General features: G+C 40.0%; 1 protein-coding gene across 2 annotated transcripts in view; it reads left to right on the top strand.

Annotated features, from left to right (window-relative positions):
* PBLD (phenazine biosynthesis like protein domain containing) overlaps positions 1 to 22,500 on the top strand; it is a 323,037-nt gene that overhangs the window by 174,320 nt on the left and 126,217 nt on the right. For both annotated transcript variants that reach the window (XM_044056953.1, XM_044056954.1), the window contains exons 4-5: positions 20,359 to 20,468; positions 20,559 to 20,588. In XM_044056953.1, coding sequence (XP_043912888.1) covers positions 20,359 to 20,468; positions 20,559 to 20,588 — 140 coding nt within the window. The remainder of the gene's footprint in view (positions 1 to 20,358; positions 20,469 to 20,558; positions 20,589 to 22,500) is intronic.

The raw sequence follows: 22,500 nt of genomic DNA, 5'->3' as shown, positions 1-22,500 counted from the left end.
TATAACCGAACGATGCAAACAAGATGTAATGTGGTGGATGAAGCCAGACTTGGAGTTATGGAGTCGCCCCTTTTCCCCACCTCAACCCAGGGCCAAAGTGACCACAACACTTCCTTGATAGGGTGGGGGTGTTTTTCTAGGGAAGACGGTTCAAGGCACTTGGTCAGACATAGAGGCCAACCTGCATATCAGTGTCCTAGAACTGAGGGCAGTGCTTCTAGTGTTGCAAGCATTTCAATCTACCCTTCCATCAGGGACAATTGCCATACAGTCCGACAACATGTCAGTAGTCTGGTACATCAACAAACAAGGAGGAACCAAGCCCTATCCGTTATGTCGAGAGGCCATGAGAATTTGGCAATGGGTGATAGCTTCCTACCGCTTTCTGATAGCAATGCATATTCCCAGGATTTCCAATGTGATTGTAGACAAGCTGAGCAGATGCATCCCCGGCTGCGATATTTTCACCTCCCAAGTAAACTACAAATGCAGCAGCTACTTTGCTCTAATCCCCCTACAGGGGGAATCCCTGAGAGATGCTCTGATACACGATTGACCCACAGGACTTCTGTATGTCTTCCCTCCCTTCCCCCTGATCCCCTTTTTTAAAGAAGGACCTTCATCTAAGAAGCAAAGTAATCCTCATTGCCCCTTACTGGCAATGACAAATTTGGTTTCCCTTCCTTTGGCCTCACCTAGTACACCAGTCCTGGATTCTGGATCCAACTCCGGAACTGATCCTGCATCTGCAAGGGTTGATGCATCCCAACCTTTCCAATCTCAAGCTGACATCTTGGTTTCTCCACTTCCGGTAATAGCCAGGCAAAGTAACCTTACCTCCCCTGTACATCATGTTCTTCTGGCTTCACATAAACCATCCACCAGAAAAATCTGTCTCAGCAAATGGAAGACATCCTTATTTGGTCGCAACAAAGAAAACTGGATCCTTGCTCGGCCCCCTGTTGCTGTGATCTTGGATTATTTGTCAGGTCTTCTACAGTCAGAAGCAGTAGCCTCCACAATTCGAGTCCATCTAACTGCAATCTCAAGCTTCCATGATGGTTTCCAAGACTCATCCTTAATCTCCCATCGCCTCTGTAAAACCTTTTTAAAAGGGGTCTCACACATCAAACCACCCTTCAAAGAACCAATTGACCCTTGGAGTTTAACACTAGTGCTGCAATCCCTGACACAACCACCTTTCAAGCCTGCAAACTCTTGTGATTTGAAGTTTTTATCCTTGAAGTCACTATTTTTAATAGCTATCACTTCAGCAAGATGCATATCTGAGCTTCAGGTCTTATGTATTAAAAGTCCTTATATGACCTTTCACAGGGACACAGCATCACTCTGGACTAACCCCTCCTTCCTTCCAAAAGTTATTTCAGATCTGACAGTCAACCAGATGAATGACCTGCCTATCTTTTTTCCTAACTACTCGAACAAAGGAGAATACTGCCTTCATTTGCTGGATGTACATAAACAATTACATTTTTATCTGTACAGAACAAAACCAGTACATAAATCGGACAAGTTGTTTGTGTCCTTCTCAGACCTGAAATTGGGTGACCCTGTTTTTAAAGTGACCTTATCAAAATGGTTGAGAAACTGTATATCCTTCATCTACCAACATAATAAAATTCCTCTACCGAGCAATGTTAAAGCACACTCAACCAGATCAGTGGCAACTTCTGTGGCTTTTTATTCATGGGCTTCAATGGATGATATTTGTGCTGCTTGCTGGTCTACCCCTCATACCTTTATTACTCATTATGAATTGGATCTGGTCTCCAGGGGAAGAACATCCTTTGGTTCAATGGTACTCAGGAACATTCTTCCATAAGGGCCTCCCAGGACACAAAATAGCTAGGGACTCTGTCTCATCAGTAAGGAATGAATGAAGATTAACATCAGATAAAAAAGTTATGTTCTTACCATAACATTCCATCTGTGTTGTTCATGTTCATTCATTCATTACATCCCACCCACCTTTCCCCTCCAGAGGCTTCAAGGGGATCGGATTGGGTCCTACTCCTGCCTTAGGGTTTCTGCTCAGAAAAAGCCTCTGCATTACTATTTATGATATTACAAACCTGATCTGTGGTAACAGGGAGAAGGCACTGTGGGTAAAAGCTTAGCTCAAGAGTTGTTTGGCTGGCACGAGCTTGTTATAAGGCTGCCTCGGTTCCGAGGACGGAAACGACACCCATTAGCAAAGAATGAATGAAAATGAACAACACAGATGGAATGTTATGGTAAGAACATAACTTCTTTTTCGTCACTGGGGTAGGCCTTGTTGTGACCTATTTGCATCGGCCCTGAACAAGTGCAGCAGCTAATTCACCCTGGTTCCCCCTCCGGGGGAGTTCCCAAGAGACAGTGTCCTGCATAATTGGCCTTCTGGACTCTTGTACACCTTTCCTCCAATCCCTTTAATTCCTTAATTTCTAAAGAAAGTGATCAGGTTGAAGATCAAGGTAATCCTCATTGCCCCCTTCTGGCCTTGACAGATTTGGTTCCCCTTTCTTCGGCCTTATCTGATTCAACAACCATGGACTCGGGACCCAGATCCAGATCTCCTGTCCCATCCAGAGAGATTAGTTCACCGAAACTTTCAAAACCTCAAGCTCACAGCTTGGTTTCTCCAGTTCCATTGACTGTCAGGCATAATCATCAATTTTCCCCAATTCATAGGATTCTTTTGGCTTCCCATAAGCTTTTCACCAGAGAACTCTACAACAGTAAATGGAAGAGATTTTCCTTCTGGGCTCAAGATAATAACATTGACCCCTTTTGCGCTCCTATCAACAAAGTCTTAAAATGTTTAGCTTTGCTCTTTGAAGCAGCCTCTTCCTCTACTGTCAGGGTTCAACCAGCAGCTATTTCAAATTTTCATAATGGGTTCAAAAGATATTCATTAATTTCTCATAAACTTTGCAAAGTGTTCTTAAAAGGAATCTTGATGTTAAAACCACAGTAAAAGGATCCATCTGCACCATGGGACCTAAACTTAGTGTTACAAGCAATAGTGCATCCCCCATTTGAGCCTGCTGCCAACTGCGACCTGAAATTCTTATCTTGGAAAACTATATTTCTGCTAGCGATTACTTTTGCCAGAAAAATCTCCAAAATTCAGGCCTTATCTTGTAAACCATCATATTTGATATTTCACAAAGACAGGGTTTCCTTGAAAACAAACCCTTCCTTTTTACCAAAAGTGATGTCAGAAACAAATATCAATCAGACAATCAGTTTCCCAGTATTCTTTCCCAATTTTTCAAACAAAGGTGAATACTGTTTGCATTTATTAGATGTTCACAGACAATCGTATTTCTATCTTCATAAAATAAAACACATAAGAAAATCTGACCGTTTGTTTCTTTTTCAACTACCAGCATGTGTAACCAGTCTCCAAGGTTACCCTATCTAGATGGCTTAAAGATTGTAGATCCTTCATATACAACAAGAGGAAAGTCAAATATCTGTGCAGCAGCAACATGGACTATCCCACATACCTTTATTACTCATTACAAATTGGATTTGGTCTCTATGGGAAGAGTAACATTTGGTTCTATGGTGCTCAGGAATATCCTACCATATGTTCTCCCAAGATCTAAGATAGCTGGGAACTATATCCCATTTGTCAAGGATTAAATGAAGATTGACAACATCAGATAAAGAAGTTATGTACTTACTATAATGTTCCATTTGTGCTTTCCATCTTCATTTATCCTTGACTCCCTACCGTCCATCCCCCTTCCATTCTGGCCTCTTGGTGGAACACATTATGGTCCTAGTTATGTATTTTTTCACATATGACACCAGATATGATCTCTATAAAGGTGTTACTAGGATTATGCTTTCTGTCCTTTTCTATCTGCAAACTGGATCTGAGGTAATTTGGAAAGGAGCATTCTGGGTAGGACTTAAGCTCGAGAGTTTTTGGTTCTCACAGGTTGTAGAAACAGCCCATTTGTCAAGGATAAATGAAGATGGACAACACAGATGGAACATTATGGTAAGTACATAACTTTTTTTTTGAAACAATACATCAGACGTAGTTTAGTTTAAAGTATCTGCTGTCAGTATTATTGGTTGGATAAGATGAGAGAAAAGTATTCTGACAGAATATGAGGTCAGGCCACCCTATGAACTATTGTGCAGCCAGTGGGCATTTTAGAATCAGCAGCAAGTCCATGGCTTGTTTCAGAAACCATTTAGAAGCCATTACACTTTCTTCATGTGATGTATTCTGTTGTACACATCAGGATGTAGGAAGACATGTACTGCAGATAATGCTGGAAGATTTGCAGTGTTGTTCATGAACACAGGGATTTCCCACATTGAATCCTAGATAAAACAATGTATTTCACCCCCACCTGACTCTCCCACAGGACCCACCACTGTATTACCTTACAGAGTCTAGGCTGCCTGAAATTTAAAGCAGAGTTAAACATCTTTGCTAGTCATAGCATACAAAGGACTCCACAACTCCCACCAGTCTGATTACATGGTATATATACCCAACAGACTGTTATGGTCCTCTACAAAATAAAATCTGCTTATAGTTCCCTGGGCGTGCAGCAAACAAATAGTGTTGCAGTATTTTTGTATATGTTATGTTCCACATGATGCATACAGACTGACTACCAGTTGTGCTCACATGTGCTTGACTACTGTAAATACTTCAGGTGTGCTTGTGTGGATTAACCTGATAGCCTGGAAATGACTGAAATCATTTTCCCTAAACTCCCTACCACCTATCTCCCACTTCCTGTCAAACTAGTAACCTAACATCTGAATATCTGCTCTTGCTATAGCTTGCTGATCTGACTATCAGACCTACTCTTTTAGGTTCATAGGTAAGTATTAGATTAGCTACCCTTGTGGGCCATTTTAAGCATAGCCAGTATCCCTTTTTGTGCTACAAATAAACATATCCCATTTGGTTATAGTTTAGCCTTACCCATCCCATGGTCAATAATTATATATTACCATTAATGAGAATAATTGGGATCATACCATAGATAATCTGAGGGGACCCGTACATGGGATAAAGCCTTTGCATATTAGTAGTAGTTTGGGGGGCAATCTTGGAGTAAATTTTCTATTTTCCATCCATAGATCTAAATTGTGCTTGAAAAAAATAAGGGATGAACTATGTTTTATGTGAATGTGGTCTGTTCCACAGCAGTGGTATCATTTGCAGGATATAGCTGTCCCTCTAAACCATTTTTTTTATGTTGTAGAAGAGGTTTAGATCCCAAGACCAAGTATTTCTGATACCATTTGACTTGCTGATGTGCAGTAAATCCATCAGTAATGGGTCAAAGTATGTCTTGTATGCCAGATACAGGTCACCTCTTAGCAGCCTGTAGGACATCGAGAATAGGTTTGAGTCGGTCCATGTAGGACACGTTATTTAAGTCTTACAAAATAACTTCCTTTTAAGTTTAAGTGGTCTTTTCTCCTCCTTTCCTTTCCCTGAGTCCTCTTCTCTCTTTCTCAATATTATATTCTCCTTCTCCACTTAAAGACATTCCATTCTCTAAAGCTGGGACTTTCTGCTAATTACTTACTGCTTTCTTCTGATCCTGTATTCCTCCTTCTACAATGCTCTTAAACTCCTTCCTCTGAAATGGTGATACTTAAAGTATTTGTTGTTATTCCTTAACATCACCTCAACGCTCTTCATTAATTACCTGCTACCCGATACGTTTACTCTGCTGTCTCTTCTCAAATCTATTCTCTCTGTCCTATTCCACTCACTATCACATGCCTATCGTGTCACAACTTCACTATCATGTCATCACATCTATCTTCAAGGCAGTGCAGGTCGGTCTAACAAAGACCAACTGAAGAAAAAAAAACATGAGGCAGATTGTGTAAAATTACATTTCTACGAATTCATAAATCACAACTATTGTGTTTGTTTTTTCCACTGGGAAGGTTTGTTTACAGATCCTGCACTTCTCTAATTACTTTCTGATCTGAAGTCACCATATGTCAGAGACAGGGATGCAGTGACTTTAGAAAATCAACAATTCACACAATCATCTAAGATTACTCTGCAATCATAAAAGTAGTTCTCACTGTAAAATTCTTTTTTTAGTGGACACATATTCAGATACCTTGTCATACATACTTCCCATGTGACCTTCGCACGTTGTGTTTTTTAAACCCCCTCCACCTGCCAACCATCATCTCTCCTACAACCTATCCAGCCAATTCCTGCCCCATGAAGGACAGAGTCACCACCAGCCCATTTGCTCCCCCATCGGGCGAGAGACTATCGCAGAGACATTATCCAGACAGACATCAGGGTCTCCTTCCTCACCCCAAGGAGCTCCTACAATTCCTTCCATGCTTCCAGGGGATGTTATAAATGCCAACCTTTGGATGAGGAGCACACAAACTTCCACATATGACTGCCATCTGACCTATATGGCTACACTGTGATAATATGTCCCACGAGCCCAGAGTCTATGGGTTGCACCAGCCAGAGATCCCACCTAGTGTCACCCAAGTGAGGAGCCAAATGAGCTCCCTCCCTCCAGGATGGGTGAACCATATGCTGCTCATGTCTATCTTTCCAGTCTCCTCCCATGTCCACAGGTCATCTAGGTCACATTTAAGGCTTTGTTTCTCTGCATCACAGGAGCAAGGTAGTTATACACTTTTTATTCTCTATGTTGTTACCTGGTATTATCCCCATCTATATTCCTCCTATAACAGTTATACTTTTCCCAAGATTTGTGCCACTATGTCTTCAATGATCCTTAGGACCACTTCTACATAGTCAATTTACTGATGGTGGTCATTGCTGTATAATCTTAACGCTTTACTGTTTGAATGACATGACTAATTTTACTGTCCTTAATAGTCTAATCATAATGCTTATTGTCTGAATGGCTGGTCATCAATCAGGACCCTAAAGTGCGTGTAGTGATTCTTTATTAACTAAATAACTGTCCTACAGCCTGGTACCTCCGCTATCTGTTATGGTTGGTCTGTCAGATGTTAGTCTGGATTGTGGTTCCGCTACACCCTGGTGACAGAAGTGTGCAGACAGAACTCATCTGATTGAGGGTTACTGGAATGGAGCTCATATTTGAGCATTTCATTGGTTACTTACTTAACTACATGGCTGTTTGTTTAATTTAAAAGCACCACGTCTGTTGTGAGTTTGCTCTTCTATCTTCAAAGCTCCAGGGTTTGGCGACTAGCTACTGCTCTGTGTACCTACTGAGCAATCAGAGGCATCTATTGACCAGGAAAAACCTTAAGTAGAATTTAAAGCTGTATTTTGCACTTTAATTGTTTTCACCTGCATCACTGTTCATACTGCGAGCTGTTTTTCTCGTTCTTGGTTGCACTTTGTTTTAGCATAAACTAGATTCAGGGCTGCTGAATCTAGTGCTGTTTGTAAAATTTGAGCACTAAACCAGGCATTCTTTACTCAGAGAGGGTTCCGGTGCACCCTCGTGAGAGAAGTGTGCATACAGAGCTTATCTGATTAAGGTTACTGGAACGGAGCTCTGATTTGTGCATTTCATTGGTTACTTGCTTAACTACGTGGCTGTTTGTTTTATTTAAAAGCACCACTTCTGTGTGAGTTTGCTCTTCTATCTTCAAAGCAGTACCACTCACTGTTGTCATAAAAGCACACATATATACTGTTACATTTTTCCCTTGCTTGCTTCTCTATTCTCCCACTCTGTACTGCTTGTTCTCCTTTTCTGCCATCACTAACTGTGTGCTCTCCCTTTTTCCTCTACCATACTGCTTATCCTCCATCTGAGGTACTGACGATCAGGTGGAACCCCTAGCTAAACAAATCTTCCCCACTAAACCCAGTACTTGGACCTCTTCTACTGTCCACCTAACCTATTTATCCCCTCTCCAATTACCTGGCAATATGGACATACAGTTTCCCTCTGTTTCTCCTACCAGCTTGGTTGATATGGGCATCCTGAGGCAGTGTAACAATTGCCTCATATACACTGACAACCCACTTTTTCTAGTCCATACAAATTCAATATGTGAGGGATGCATCTACATTAAGAAACTAGAATCCAGGCTCTCTTGCACACCAGTCAGCACACCTAACATTAAGCCGGTTGTCAGAATGCACATCTCATACCCTACACCAAACAAACAACACATAAACCTACATACGCGGAGGTGCTTAACAGAAACATAGCAAAACAATAGAGACCTCCCAAATGCAAGCAAGCTTCATATAATACATCTCTCAAAGAACATACTACACATAACCTCTCACACAATAGTGTATCACACCACAAGCCCCTAAGTCAAAACACAAAACCTAACTTTCTAGATATAGGTGACTCCATCATGACACACACAGATGTCCCCCTCACCAGGCTAGATAAGGAAAAGGTCACAGTCAGCTGTTTGTCTAGTGCCAGGATCCAACACATCACACAAGCACTCATGTCACTCAACAACATGCATAGTTATGACTCAGTCATAGTCCATGTTGGTGTAAATGACTTGAGATGTACCTCACTGGACTATATGAAGAGAGACATGACTGAGCTCTCTGATTATGTATCACAGGCAGGTATGTCCCTAGGCTTAAGCAGCATTTTACCTTCTCCTAGGATGATACCACAGTACAAGCAAAAAATGATCGACTTCAACAATTGGCTTAGTTTTTGGTGTCATTCAAAGAGGATCCAGTATTTGTCAGCCTGGGATGGCATGGTCAACAGACCTCAATGCCTTGCCAGAGATGGTCTTTACCTGTCACCCTCTGGGATTTTGATTACTGGCAAGGCCCGTGCCACCCCCATAGCGCCTTTTTAGGCAATGTCACAAGAACAAAATTCCCGACATAAAGATACCATCAAAAAACAACCTAAAGGTTATGCTGCTAAATACTAGAAGTTTAAACCAAAAACTGCACTCACTACAAGTAGTCCTTACTTTGAAAGATGCTTACCTCTGTGCAGTCACTGAGACCTGGTTTAAGACTGCGGAAAGCACCCCAGCCATTCTGGGATACATGTCCTTCCACACTTTCAGACCACAAACTGAAGGCGTGAGAACCGAAGGAGGTGGTGTATCATTATTCATTAAATATAAATTCACCTCTAGACTGCTTAAATAGCATGATTCCCTTCAACTACTTCAGGTACAACTGACTGTTGATAAGACCCCAGTTCAAGTCATTGCCAGCTATAGGACCCCCTCCATGACTCAGGACACCCACTCAGCCTACTTGGACCTACTTCAGTCAATCAAGATCCAACAGCCCTTGGTCTTGGGTGATTTTAATTACCCGTCCATTGACTGGGTAAATTATACTTGCCCAACCTTACCTGCCCAAAGGTTCCTGGATTTTGTCAACTCCAATGCCCCAGACCAGCTGGTTGACATTCCCACAAGGGGCTCAAATATCCTGGATCTGGTGTTCACCAACATGGGGAACAGCTGCACCACCCCCAATGTGCAGCCCCCCTTGGTGAGATCTGACCACAAATTAGTATCGTTCCAAGTAACTATAACCCCAGACCCCCTCCTTCCTTAGTAGCAACTAGACTTAAAAACTATTCCAAGGCTAATTACAACCTCTTAAGAGAAGGTATTCACAGCCTCAAAGCCCCTCCTCCCACTGATGTGAAGGACATCTATGCAGGGTTATACACTAATGCCCTATATGAGCATCTACAAAATTGTATTGACTCTGCAGTACCTGACAGGACCAAGGTAAGATCCTCAAAGAAGAGCAAACCTGCCTGGTGGACATCGACCATCAACAGGCTATATAGCAAGAGAAGGAAACTGCTGTCTAAAAATAGCTAGGAGGGAATGGTCTCAAAACCGGAAACAATCCTTCCTCAACTTAAACAAACAAATATAATTACTTATGAAGTCCTCCAAACCTAACTACAAAAAATTAGCTTCCCAAACTAAGGACAACCATAAGGCATTCTTAGTTACATCCGTAACCTTAAGGGTAAAGCCCAGATTTGTGCTAAACGTGTGGTTAATGGTACTACATATATAGAACCTGTGGATATAGCCAATATGCTAGCTGACAGGTTCAGTGAAAACTTCACCCCCCATCCCCGCCACACATACCCCAAAGCATCCCTAGCACCTACCCTCCACCCAGTATCTCCAAGGAGAAGGTATTAAATGCCCTTTCCAAGGCCAAAAACACAGCCTCTATGGGGCCTGATAACATCCCCGGCTGTGTTCTACATGGGTTAAGACAGGAATTAGCAATACACTGGATACTCTCTTCAATCACAGCCTAAGCACTGGCTTCATCCCAGTGGAATGGAAAACAGCTGCCTTCATCCCTTTGCACAAAGGGGGTGCAGCCACGGACCCTGGGAACTACAGACCCATTAGCCTTACCAGTCTGATCTGCAAGGCCATGGAGCGAATCATCATGGATCTTATCAACAAAGATATAGGAAATCTCCAAACACTTGACCCCACCAAGTCTGGCTTTGTCAAAAGGAGATCATGCCTGTTAAACTTGGTGTATTTCTTTGAAATAGTCACTAAAGTCCTAGATGAGGGTAAATATGTGCATACGGCCTACCTGGATTTGGCCAAGACCTTTGATACAATTCCCCACTCATGCATCATTGATAAACTTGTCCAGCTGGGTATCAGGAAACTGTGGAAACTCTGACGCAGTCAATGTTGAGGAGTGATAGGCCAGTGAATTCCCATATGACAGAGCAATGGATGGCACAAGATGAAACTGAAGAGAATGTGCCACAGAAAGATACTATAGAACTTTCGATAGAATGCACTTAGGAAATGGAAAGCAAAAAAATGTGCCCTTACTTTAGAAGAAAATTATCTAAGGGAAGAGTTGCTTGATTTAATAGCAATAGATAGATATATTAAGATCAATGAAAGAAATAGACTACAGAAAGTCAATAAAACCCAAAAAGTCAGAACGCTGATAAAACAAATGAACACAGTAATTAGTACTATCCAGAGATCCATGTGGTATAACAAAAGTAAACAATATATATTACTGTGCAGCTAAATTAATAGCAGATAAAATTCTACCACAAGAACACAGAAGGGGAGAAACTGAATACCATCATGGAAGCATCAAATAGAAAAAAACTGTAAAGCAGTTAAGACAAGAGGTGCCATTGTTAGAGGAGTATAGTAGAGGGAACAGATCAACAAAAATACTCAGAAAGATGGACATGAAAAAAGCAATGTGCAATATTATAACAGATCAGGATCTATCATGCATTGTCGTAAATAATGAACTGAAAGTATCAGCACAGGCAGAAAAACTTAGAAGATACACAGATAAATATAAAGGAAAAGTACAAAATAAGCAATTTATTGATGACCCCAAAAAGTTTTATTAAGGATTGGGAAACAAGGTAAAAGGAATTGAAAGACCACCCAAAAAAGAAGAAATAGATACATTTTGGAACAGTATTTATGAAGATCCTGTGGGACATAACAAAGATGCTAAATGGATAGAACAAGTAAAAGGAAGTATACGAAGTTCAAAGGTACAGGATATGAAATGGGATGAAGTAACAGGTAGGGATATTAAAACAAAGTTAGGAAAAGCCTCTAATTGGAAAACACCAGGCCCAGATGCAGTACCTAACTTCTGGTTAAAAGTATTAACATCTTTACATGAAGATTTAGCCATGAGTAACAACTATTTATATGCCCACCCAGAACAGACACCAACCTGGCTAACAACAGGAAAAACAATGCTCCTACTTAAGAATGAACCTGCAAGCTACCCTAAAAATTATAGACCAATAACTTGCCTTCCGATGACATTTAAACTATACACTGGAATTGATGCCGACAGTTTATAGTCATTTAGAAGAAAATTCAATCATGGCAATAGAACAAAAGGGCAATAAAAGAAAGTCATATGGAACAAAGGATCATTTGTTGCTAAATAAAGTCATACTAGAGAACTCTAAAAGGAGAAGAATCTAAGTATGGCATGAATTGACTACAAAAAAGCATTTGATAGTATCCCACATTCATGGATAAAAGAGTGCTTAAAACTGTATAAGATATATCCTACACCGATCAACTACATTACAGCGACCATGAAACAGTGGCAGACCACTTTGCAATTAAGCCATGATAAAGGGCAAATTATTATTCCAGGGATAAAAATCCAAAGGAGGATATTACAGGGTGACGCCTTGTCATGTCTGCCATTTTGTCTTGCCCTTAACCCATTAAGCTGTTTACTTAACAGATTAGGTCATGGCTATAATTTGGCCCCTAGAAAACAACAAAGTGTAAAGGCTTCTCATCTTCTCTTTATCGATGATTTAAACCTGTATAGCTCATCTGATGAGGAGCTGAAAGCACAACTGCAAATTGTGAAAACTTTTTCAAACAATACAAGAATGTCATTTGGTTTTGATAAGTGTGCAAAAGCAACCTTTAAAGCAGGAAAACTGCAGCACCAAGAAAACATCAGTTTGGGACAAGAATGTGATATAAAAGAGCTTGGGCAAGAGGGAGTGTATAAATATTTGGGAACTGATGAAGGATCAGTAATAAAACATGAACAAATGCGAATAAAACTTAGTAAGTAATATTTTAGAAGACTGCAATTAATTCTGAAAACAGCATTGACATCTAGGAGTGATTGACTGGCACCAAAATGTTGAGGAAAACAAGAAAGATGCTTCATGCTCACCAAATGATTTATAAAAATCAGTGCATACCAAGATTATATATTCTTCATTCAGAATAATGGATGGGCCTCCTTGAAATTGATTGCATATAGAGATCTGCAATCGTGGGACTCCACACCTATCTGCTGACCTCACAAGACCCAAATGTAGTGAAAGTTTTGAAACATGAGGAGAATTAATCTAAGATGACTTCCCTGCTTAAGTCTAGCAAAAGTATATCGGTGTCAAGCAGAAATGGAAATCAAACTAGAAGTAGATAAAAATCAGGCCGCAACTGAATGAGCCCCCCAAAAAAGAATATAAGGTGAAGGATCAGATGAAAAGGCAATGCAAGTATAGAAAACTTCAGGAAGAACCTCATATTGATCAAGAATGAATGCAGGAATGGTTAAGGAGAGGTGAATTCAAACCAATAGATGAAAGGTTAATATTGGCGGCCCAAGATAGTGGGTTACATACATGTTAGTTTACAAAGTTCACTGAACATGTGGGAGGTTTTGTAAAAGAGAACTGGAAACAGTTGCACATCTAGTTGCTGGTTGTGACATACTAATTGCAGAAGGACTGTATACTGAAAGGCATAATAATGTGGCAAGACAGCTGCACTGGGGATTGTGCAAACATTGTGGTATTGAAGTGGCTGAAAAATACTGGAAACATAAACCACAAAGCATCATAGAAAATAATAAAGTTTGCATCACATGGGATCATCCACTACCAACAGTTTAAAAGACAGATGCTAGAAAACTGGATAAAGCAGTCCATGAAAAGAAGACAAAAGTAGCATTGATCATTGAAATCACCACACCCAGTGACTACAGTGTCTTGTGTACAGAGAGACACGAATTCATAAAATATCAGGATTTGCAGGCAGAAATGATAACAATGTGGCAGAAAGATACACAGACAGTTCCAGTAGTAGTAGTAGCAGGAGATCTTATAAAGAAGAATCCACAATCATATTTAGATATGTTACCAATATATGTAACCCCGAATGAAACGCGGAAGGAGTCATAAGTGGACACACTGCGGGTGCTGCAAAGAGCACTCCTGGATGACATCAAAGATTGAAACAGTACTAATTTCATGAACTTTAATCGTACTTTGACTTAGGAATGGGGTTCATTCCCATCATGGTATTAGAAACCCAAAAGAGTTAGAGAAATTAAAAAAAAATGGGTATCAGCTCATATACTGTTAGGTGGGTTGCAAACTGGCTTACAGATAGAACTCATGCAGTTAAAGTAGGGGACTCCACCTCTTCTAGCAGACCTGTAACCAATGGAATTCCTCAGGGATTGGTTCTGGGACCCCTGTTGTTCAGAATCTACTTCTCCGAAATACAGACTAAAAGTAATGGCCTGTGGCTGATCAAGTTTGCTGATGACTGCAAGCTAGAAGTGATCATTGAGACCACAAACAATGTAAGTATCCTGCAAGAAGGACTTACGCTGACTCATGATTGGTGCCAAAGTCACGGTCTCAAACTCAATGCAAAAAAGTGCATTATCTTCCCCTTCGGTCAGGAAGAAGTTCCTGCAAACTACCAGATCAATAACAATACCCTAAGCACACAGTGGTAAGAGATCTGGGCACTTGTGTTGACAGCAACCTTACCTTTGATCACCATGTCTCCACAGTAGTAAGAAGGGCTTTTTACATAGCTAACTCATAAGTAAGGGCATTTCCTCCAGAAAAAAAGAGGTTATAACCCCCTCTGTACTCTCCCTCATCAGGTCAATAATAGAACACAATGCCCCCTTTGGTATGTTTCTTTCCAGGCACCTGCAGCAATTGGAGAGACCACAGAGGTTCCTCACAAAGAAGATTCAGGGTCTTCAGGATCTGTCTTATGTGGATAGACTGAAATCACTGTCACTTTACTTTGTGTCAAACAGACTGCTCAGAGTCAGAGTGACCTATGCCTTGCATGTAAATCAATCTATGACCCTGCTGTAATGGAAATGCTACACATTTGCAAGTCAAATGGCATTTGGGACACTCACTCAAAGGACCTTAACCTGGTATGTGACATCAACAGGACTTACTGGAGGGACAGGTTTGTCTCACAGAGGTTGCCCCACCTTTGGAACAAACTTCCAGTCCAGGTCAAGCAGAGCCCTTCACTGACCCTAATTAAGCTCAACTTGGACAATTGGATGAGTAAGCAGAAATTCACCCTGGGAGTTACACCTGTGTCCCTCTTGGACCGAGGCACCAGGTGCTGATTTTAGTGTCTGCTTGAAACAGACACCATTGGGAGCAAGGGTTAAAACTTGGCTAGGCTTGTAAGGGCCCTAGGGCTGTTAGCCTAGTAACCTCCTATGATCCTATAAAATAACTTACTACACTACATATTTATCTCAGGGTTAGGGATATTTTCCTCTAGGCCTTCAATGTTAATGGGCTTCTGAGTTTCCTGTTAAACAAACAAACATGAAAACTGCAAATAAAAATATCAGATTCCTTAAGGGTGAGCATTAAGTTAACTAATAAATATAAAGTCTTACTCAAAGTACACTGATTCAGAGCTTGTTAAAACATGGAGAAAGTATTACTGCCACAAATTATTTGCAAAAGACAATCCATTAAAGTAGGTACTATAGAAATAAAAGCTCAGGTTTTATAAAAACCTCTCTACAGTAAAGCAATGACAGCATACATGAGTGGAAGGGGTTAATAAATGCATAATTTGCGTTCAGTCTGTGTAGGACTTAAAAGGTTGCAGAACCTACATTCCAGAATGTACCTCATAGGAGTCCCGCTGTTTCATTGAGACGTTCATTTCCTGCAGCACTGATGTTGCACATCCTTTTAAAGTTAAAAATGGGTCACAGAGTCTTACATCTGCTGTCAAAGACAGAGTTCTTGTCTAGAAACCTGGACTGAAGAGAATTGCAGCGATCCAAATGTCAAATGACTCTTCTTAGAACTTCCTCAAGTTCTCTGCTGTTTACTTTATGGATAGTATCAATGTATTTGCACCTTAAGTGTAGGTATTAATTTACACTCACCTCCCCCAATTCCTTCTTCCCACCTGTCTTCCTATTCCACGCTTCTCCTCTTCATTTGCAGATTACCCTGCTGTCTCGTGCCTCTCTGTCTTGCTACAGTTTATCTCTCTTCTCACTTTAAACCTCCATGCTCTTTTTCGTCACACACAATCTCCACATAGGTTGGTACTAGGCTATCGGCCCTAGGGCCTATACAAGCCTAGCTATAACAATTCCCTGGATATTTCTTCCCACAATATTTACTTCCCTGGACCCCTGCCTAGCAGGGCAACTGACGTGATCCCCGAGGTGAATTTCCCATCTAGCAGGGCGACTGACATGATCCCCGAGGTGAATTTCCCATCTCCTATCCAAATGTCAAGGTTCATTTTGAAGAGGGCCAAGGAGGTGCCCTGCTTGACATGTATGGGCAGTCTATTCCAGAGTATGGGGAGTCTCTGGATCAGGAACCTATCCCTCCAGCATGTTTTGTTCATTGTGATGACAGGGTTTAGATCCCTGGAGCATGTGACTCTGAGGGAATGGGATTTCTTTAAGTGGAGCAGGTCCAACAGCTCAGGTTTTGATATGGCCTTGTATGTTAAGCAGAGATCGCCTCTGAGTAGATGGTATGCCACAGAGTATAGCTATACTATCTGCTCATTCCTTCCTTATACCTCTACCTGCCTCTTTGGTTTTCCTCCCATTTTCTGTGTGTTGCCAGAATATTCATGTTACACTTTAAAATGTAATTCCTTAAAAATGCATAGGTGCGTAAGTAGTAACAGACAGATGATATTTCTGAAATTATGTATGAATGTATCTCACAAACAGTTTCATTTGTTGAGTAATCTTGTCAGAGGCAATGGTAATACTTATATTGTAAATGTCTGTTTCACTTGATCACGCCACTTGCACTAACCCATTTCATCAGACTTTTGGCTAATTATGTATACTAATAAAATGACTATTATTTCTTGCTGTAACACTGTGTACTTGTTGAGAATTTCATTGTATATCTATTCAGAGCTTTTTTTCCTCCAAGCCTCCAATGAAAATTGGCACTATTGCAAACAAATAAAGGAGTACACGGCTGCTAGTGAAGTACATGGCTGGAACTGATGATGAATCTGGGACAGCTTCCAAACATAGTGAAACTATACCACAGTCACCTGACCAGAAAAAGGAATGGTCCCTCCTGGCTACCATACCCTCATTTTATTGACTGCCTTCTCAGTACTTTCAAGGTGGCTCGAGCTCACTTATGAAATGGGATCCTTCATTTCATGGACTCAAGAAAAGTGTACTTGCATATCAAATGTATAAACATGAAGGCCCAGTCCATATCAAATTATCCCCAAAACAAAGGCATATAAATACTCTTTGTTTACAACTGTTTTTGTAACTCTATTTGTAATTGTTCTGTATGGGGCTTAAGCCTCCCCCCCATAAACCCCTACCCCACCCCGGGCCTCCACTGAAAATGGGCTATCGCTCAGTTGAACATACCTGGTAAACACATGTCAAAATAAATAAATAAATACAAAAAAATTGATAAGAGTGAAAGCTGAGGAAATCCGTCTATAGTAAATGTCTAATGTAGAAAGATTATTTATATAACCTTCAGGAATGATTCACTCAGAAAACTGAAAAAAAAATATTCCAAGACCATCTCTTCTACCACCAAATTCAAAACATTTCAGCAGATGTTCAGTCATTATGGTATAGTTGCTGCCACTGAAAGCTGCTGTCAGACTGAGCTGCACCACAGTGGAAGTCAAGTTTTTATATGATCATGTGCAAAAGAAATAGTTTACTGATTGCCTTTCGATGGGATGACTTGTTAAATTTGGTGTGGCTGAATTCCACATAGAATGAAATGCAGGTAGTCAAATGCCATTCTGTATTATTACATCATGAGACTTTAGTGTTTGACCTGGGTTCTGGGCTGAGGTTAGATTTTACCCTTAGGACTAGAGGTATATGGAACTTTCTATTCTAAACACTGAACACAGGAGTGATAGACTTTGACTTCAGTAAAAAAAAAATATTGTGGCTAATTATGTAGTTGGCTATGATCTGTGCATTCTCAATGAATACGCCTTTATCAGACGTGATTGCCAACATTAGTGTCTGTTGTCTGGGTCAAGTTGGTTAAGCAGCCACCAATAAAACATCCTATATTTTGCTACTGTCTGTCTGTGGCAAGAAAAAGAGCCCATTTCTCAGATTTGCAATAGTGTTTTTTTTTTTTGCATTATTTTTCTTACTGAAAGGTCTCAAAAAGGGCCCATTTAATTAATTTTTCAGTTGGAGATCTTGAGGATCCAGAAACTTCTCAGTGGTCTTCTCTAGAAATGGGACACTAAACATGTGCTTGCAGTTTATGAAACTGGTGAGTGAGCCAGATAAAAATAAATCTTTTAGGAAACTAGGAAAAACCTCATAGCTTAACAAAGCATAATTAAAAATACAATCACAGCTAGCAGCTCCAGTGATATGAAGGGGTCCCATCTCTAAGCCAAAGCCCAAAGCTAATTACACTAAATGCAGAATGCTGAATTACAGAAGGAGTGATATCCAGCAGGTAGTGGGTGCCATGAATATTAAACAGAAAAATCATATGAATGAAAATATAGTTTAGTGAAACACTCAGAATACCAAACACAAACATAGCTGCAAACCAAAATTATCTTTATGTCTTTGTTAACATTTGATAATATCTTGGGACTATAGTGGCCACAGGTGATGCTGTCTGGAAGTAAGCCAGACCATGCAATATGGTACAAAGACCAACTGGAAAGCATAATGAACCCAGCTAGATAATCTGAGACAGTGTAGCTACATACAACAGGTATTGTGATTAAAGCTGCTTTATATATACCCAGCTAGATAATCTGAGACAGTGTAGCTACATACAACAGGTATTGTGATTAAAGCTGCTTTATATATACCCAGCTAGATAATCTGAGACAGTGTAGCCACATGCAACAGGTACTGTGATTAAAGCTGTTTTATATATACCCAGATAGATAATCTGAGACAGTGCAGACACATACAATAGGTACTGTGATTAAAGACGCTTTATGTATACCCAGCTAGATAATCTGGGACAGTGCAGCCACATACAACAGGTATTGTGATTAAAACTGTTTTATATATACCCAGCTAGATAATCTGAGACAGTGTAGCCACATACAACAGGTATTGTGATTAAAGATGCTTTATATATACCCAGCCAGATAATCTGTGACAGTGTAGCCACATACAACAGGTATTGTGATTAAAGCTGCTTTATATATACCCAGCTAGATAATCTGAGGCCGTGTAGCCACATACAACAGGTATTGTGATTAAAGCTGCTTTATATATACCCAGCCAGATAATCTGTGACAGTGTAGCCACATACAACAGGTATTGTGATTAAAGCTGCTTTATATATACCCAGCTAGATAATCAGAGGCCGTGTAGCCATATACAACAGGTATTGTGATTAAAGCTGCTTTATATATACCCAGCTAGATAATCTGAGACAGTGTAGCCACATACAAGTATTGTGATTAAAGCTGCTTTATATATACCCAGCTAGATAAGCTGAGACAGTATAGCCACATACAACAGGTATTGTGATTAAAGCTGCTTTATATATACCCAGCTAGATAATCTGAGACAGTGTAGCCACATACAACAGGTATTGTGATTAAAGCTGCTTTATATATACCCAGCTAGATAATCTGAGACAGTGTAGCCACATACAACAGGTATTGTGATTAAAGCTGCTTTATATATACCCAGCTAAATAATCTGAGAGAGTGTAGCCAGATACAACAGGTATTGTGATTAAAGCTGCTTTATATATACCCAGCTAGATAATCTGAGACAGTGTAGCCACATACAACAGGTATTGTGATTAAAGCTGCTTTATATATACCCAGCTAGATAATCTGAGAGAGTGTAGCCAGATACAACAGGTATTGTGATTAAAGCTGCTTTATATATATCCAGCTAGATAATCTGAGGCAGTGTAGCCACATACAACAGGTATTGTGATTAAAGCTGTTTTATATATACCCAGCTAGATAATCTGAGACAGTGTAGCCACATACAACAGGTATTGTGATTAAAGTTGCTTTATATATACCCAGCTAGATAATCTGAGACAGTGTAGCCACATACAACAGGTATTGTGATTAAAGCTGCTTTATATATACCCAGCTAGATAATCTGAGACAGTGTAGCCAGATACAACAGGTATTGTGATTAAAGCTGCTTTATATATACCCAGCTAGATAGTCTGAGACAGTGTAGCCACATGCAACAGGTATTGTGATTAAAGCTGCTTTATATATACCCAGCTAGATAATCTGAGACAGTGTAGCCACATACAACAGGTATTGTGATTAAAGCTACTTTATATGTACCCAGCTAGATAATCTGAGACAGTGTAGCCACATACAACAGGTATTGTGATTAAAGCTGCTTTAATTCTTGCATTTTGTGTTTAAGTGATCTGAGTTAAGTTAAATTATTTAAATTAAATTGAATTAAAAATATATGAATAACTGCCAATGGATTATTTTTATACTGATGCTTACATTCAGACCATATTAAAACTTGTTTGCTGCTATATATCTGTGAACGTAACCATGGTTTTCTTTTGTTAACAGGTAACATTAATTCAACTCTTGTTTTTGAGACTCTGAGTGGAGACCTTTCGGCAAGACAGTCGGCTGACCAAATTGTACTAAACTTCCCTCTCTGCTCAACAGTTCATCAGGTCTTTTAAAATTCATCTTTGCTGGTTATGTTTGTGGAGCATTTCAGATGCTCTGAAATTTAATAAAAGTTATTTCTGTTTCACCATTAGGATCTTCAAGAAGTGAAGGACCTGGTAAAGGTACGTAGTATATGTGATATTTACACTTACCTTGTTGGGGTCTCGTACTGATAGTAACTAAGGTACAATAATAAGGTACTGGTCTTAGTCATAGAAACTACTTAGCAGAAGTTCTGTGTTAAAAAATGTTCATATACTGTGTTAATTTTCAAGATGTCTGCTAACTGCTAAATGCCTTGGAAGTCTGTTAAGATTCTACAAACTATTCATTTGTCTGTTTGCACATATGACATTGTAAGATGAGTTAAAGGCCAATGTAAAAAATATTAGAATAAATTCAGTTATTACCAGTACCATGGCACTGAGGGATAATGCCCTGACTATGGCCCAGATAACACAGGTTTGATTAGTGGCTTGGGTGTCTGATTATCATTGGCAGGCATGGATGGGTTGATCATGCATTTTGGCACACCTTGCGGTTCATCCCTGCTGGAGGCTGAGGTTGCACGGAGAGGCATGACAATGACACAGTCGTCACAGAGGCAGGACAATACACCAGCATCACCATTTCACATCCATCTTTGAGACATAAATGGTATAAGCAGCAGTATGAGCTACCACAGGTTGCCTCATTATCCTCGCTAGCCCTGAACTTGGGTCAGAGATTGTCCAAGGAAGGCAGGTCAGATATGAGAGACACAGTGAATGAGGCGAGGTTCCTGTGGGCCGCTAATGGTCAGCTGTGGGTAGGTAAAGTAAATAAAATAAATGTAATTATTTCTGGTACGCAAAACATGATCCAGCTTACTTTGAGGGTGAAATTCTATGAGAAGTTCTATGAAGTGATAACTACTTATAGCTGGGAGCAGCTCTTGTATATGAAGACCTAGATATGTCTCTTACTGACATTATATTTGTTAGCTATGTTTCATTACACATTTCTGTGGTTTGAGAACTAGAAATTGTGAGGATAGCTGTGAGATCTTACAGCTGTAAGCAACACCACCATTATATGCTAATCTCCGTGTTTTATTATCTTAATATTGGTTGTATACTAGTCTAGAGCTTATAACATAAGTATTAGGTGGATAAAAATATGTCATATTCCTTGGTAGTTGCAGACATAAAAGAACAAACTAAAGTAATCAGAAGTGTGATTAAGACTGCAACTGACCCAGTTTCTATCAGAAATGAGAACAGGTTTGTAAGCAGAATCATCACTACCACATAAAACAGTTCAGTTTTAGAGAACATATACAGAAAACGTGGATCCCAAACAATTTATTAAAGTCATCCCACACACAATAAAATGTTTAAAATGATTTTCAATTAAGACATAAAAAAACAGTTTTACTTTTTTATATAGGAGGTGAGCCCTGCCTCAAATCCATGCAGAACGTCTTTACTGCTTCTGGCTCCAAACATATTATAATTAAATTTGTGTCACTGAACTTCACAGCATTATAGACTTTCATGGGTCCTTATCTAAAGAAGTAGCAGTTTCAATTTTTCTACATTATCACGTGCCTGTCCATTATGAAACTCTCTGATTACCAAGTAACACCAGAGACTTCTTTCCTGTCATTATTCATATACTTTTAATTCTGGCATGGAGACCTCTAACGTTGGCAGGGTTTTTCCTATCATGTAAAGGAAATTGTGTTTTTGTTTTAACTGCAGTGCCCATATACCGCTTAACACTGTATGCAAAGCAACATATCAGAAAGGCAGAGAAGATTATAGCACTGCAAAGCACAACATTTTATTCTATATAGTGGAGACCCATAGGTTACCCCATAAACAAATGGTGGTGTGTTTGTGAATTATGTACGGGGGGGCTCACTTACATGTGTACTCAGTACAGAGGGTACTGAGGCTACAAATGAGGTAAGACTGCATACAATGTGTTACCCCATTGTGTAGCTTTGCCTAAGAATCACTTAGGGCTTGTCCCATTCTGTGGCATGGCACA

The sequence above is a fragment of the Protopterus annectens genome, chromosome 14.part0, assembly GCF_019279795.1.
Source record: "Protopterus annectens isolate FY-2018-M chromosome 14.part0, PAN1.0, whole genome shotgun sequence".
In the NCBI taxonomy this organism is placed as follows: Eukaryota; Metazoa; Chordata; order Ceratodontiformes; family Protopteridae; genus Protopterus; species Protopterus annectens.
Note: the sequence above shows the minus strand (reverse complement) of the source record. Positions and strands in the feature narration are given on the sequence as shown.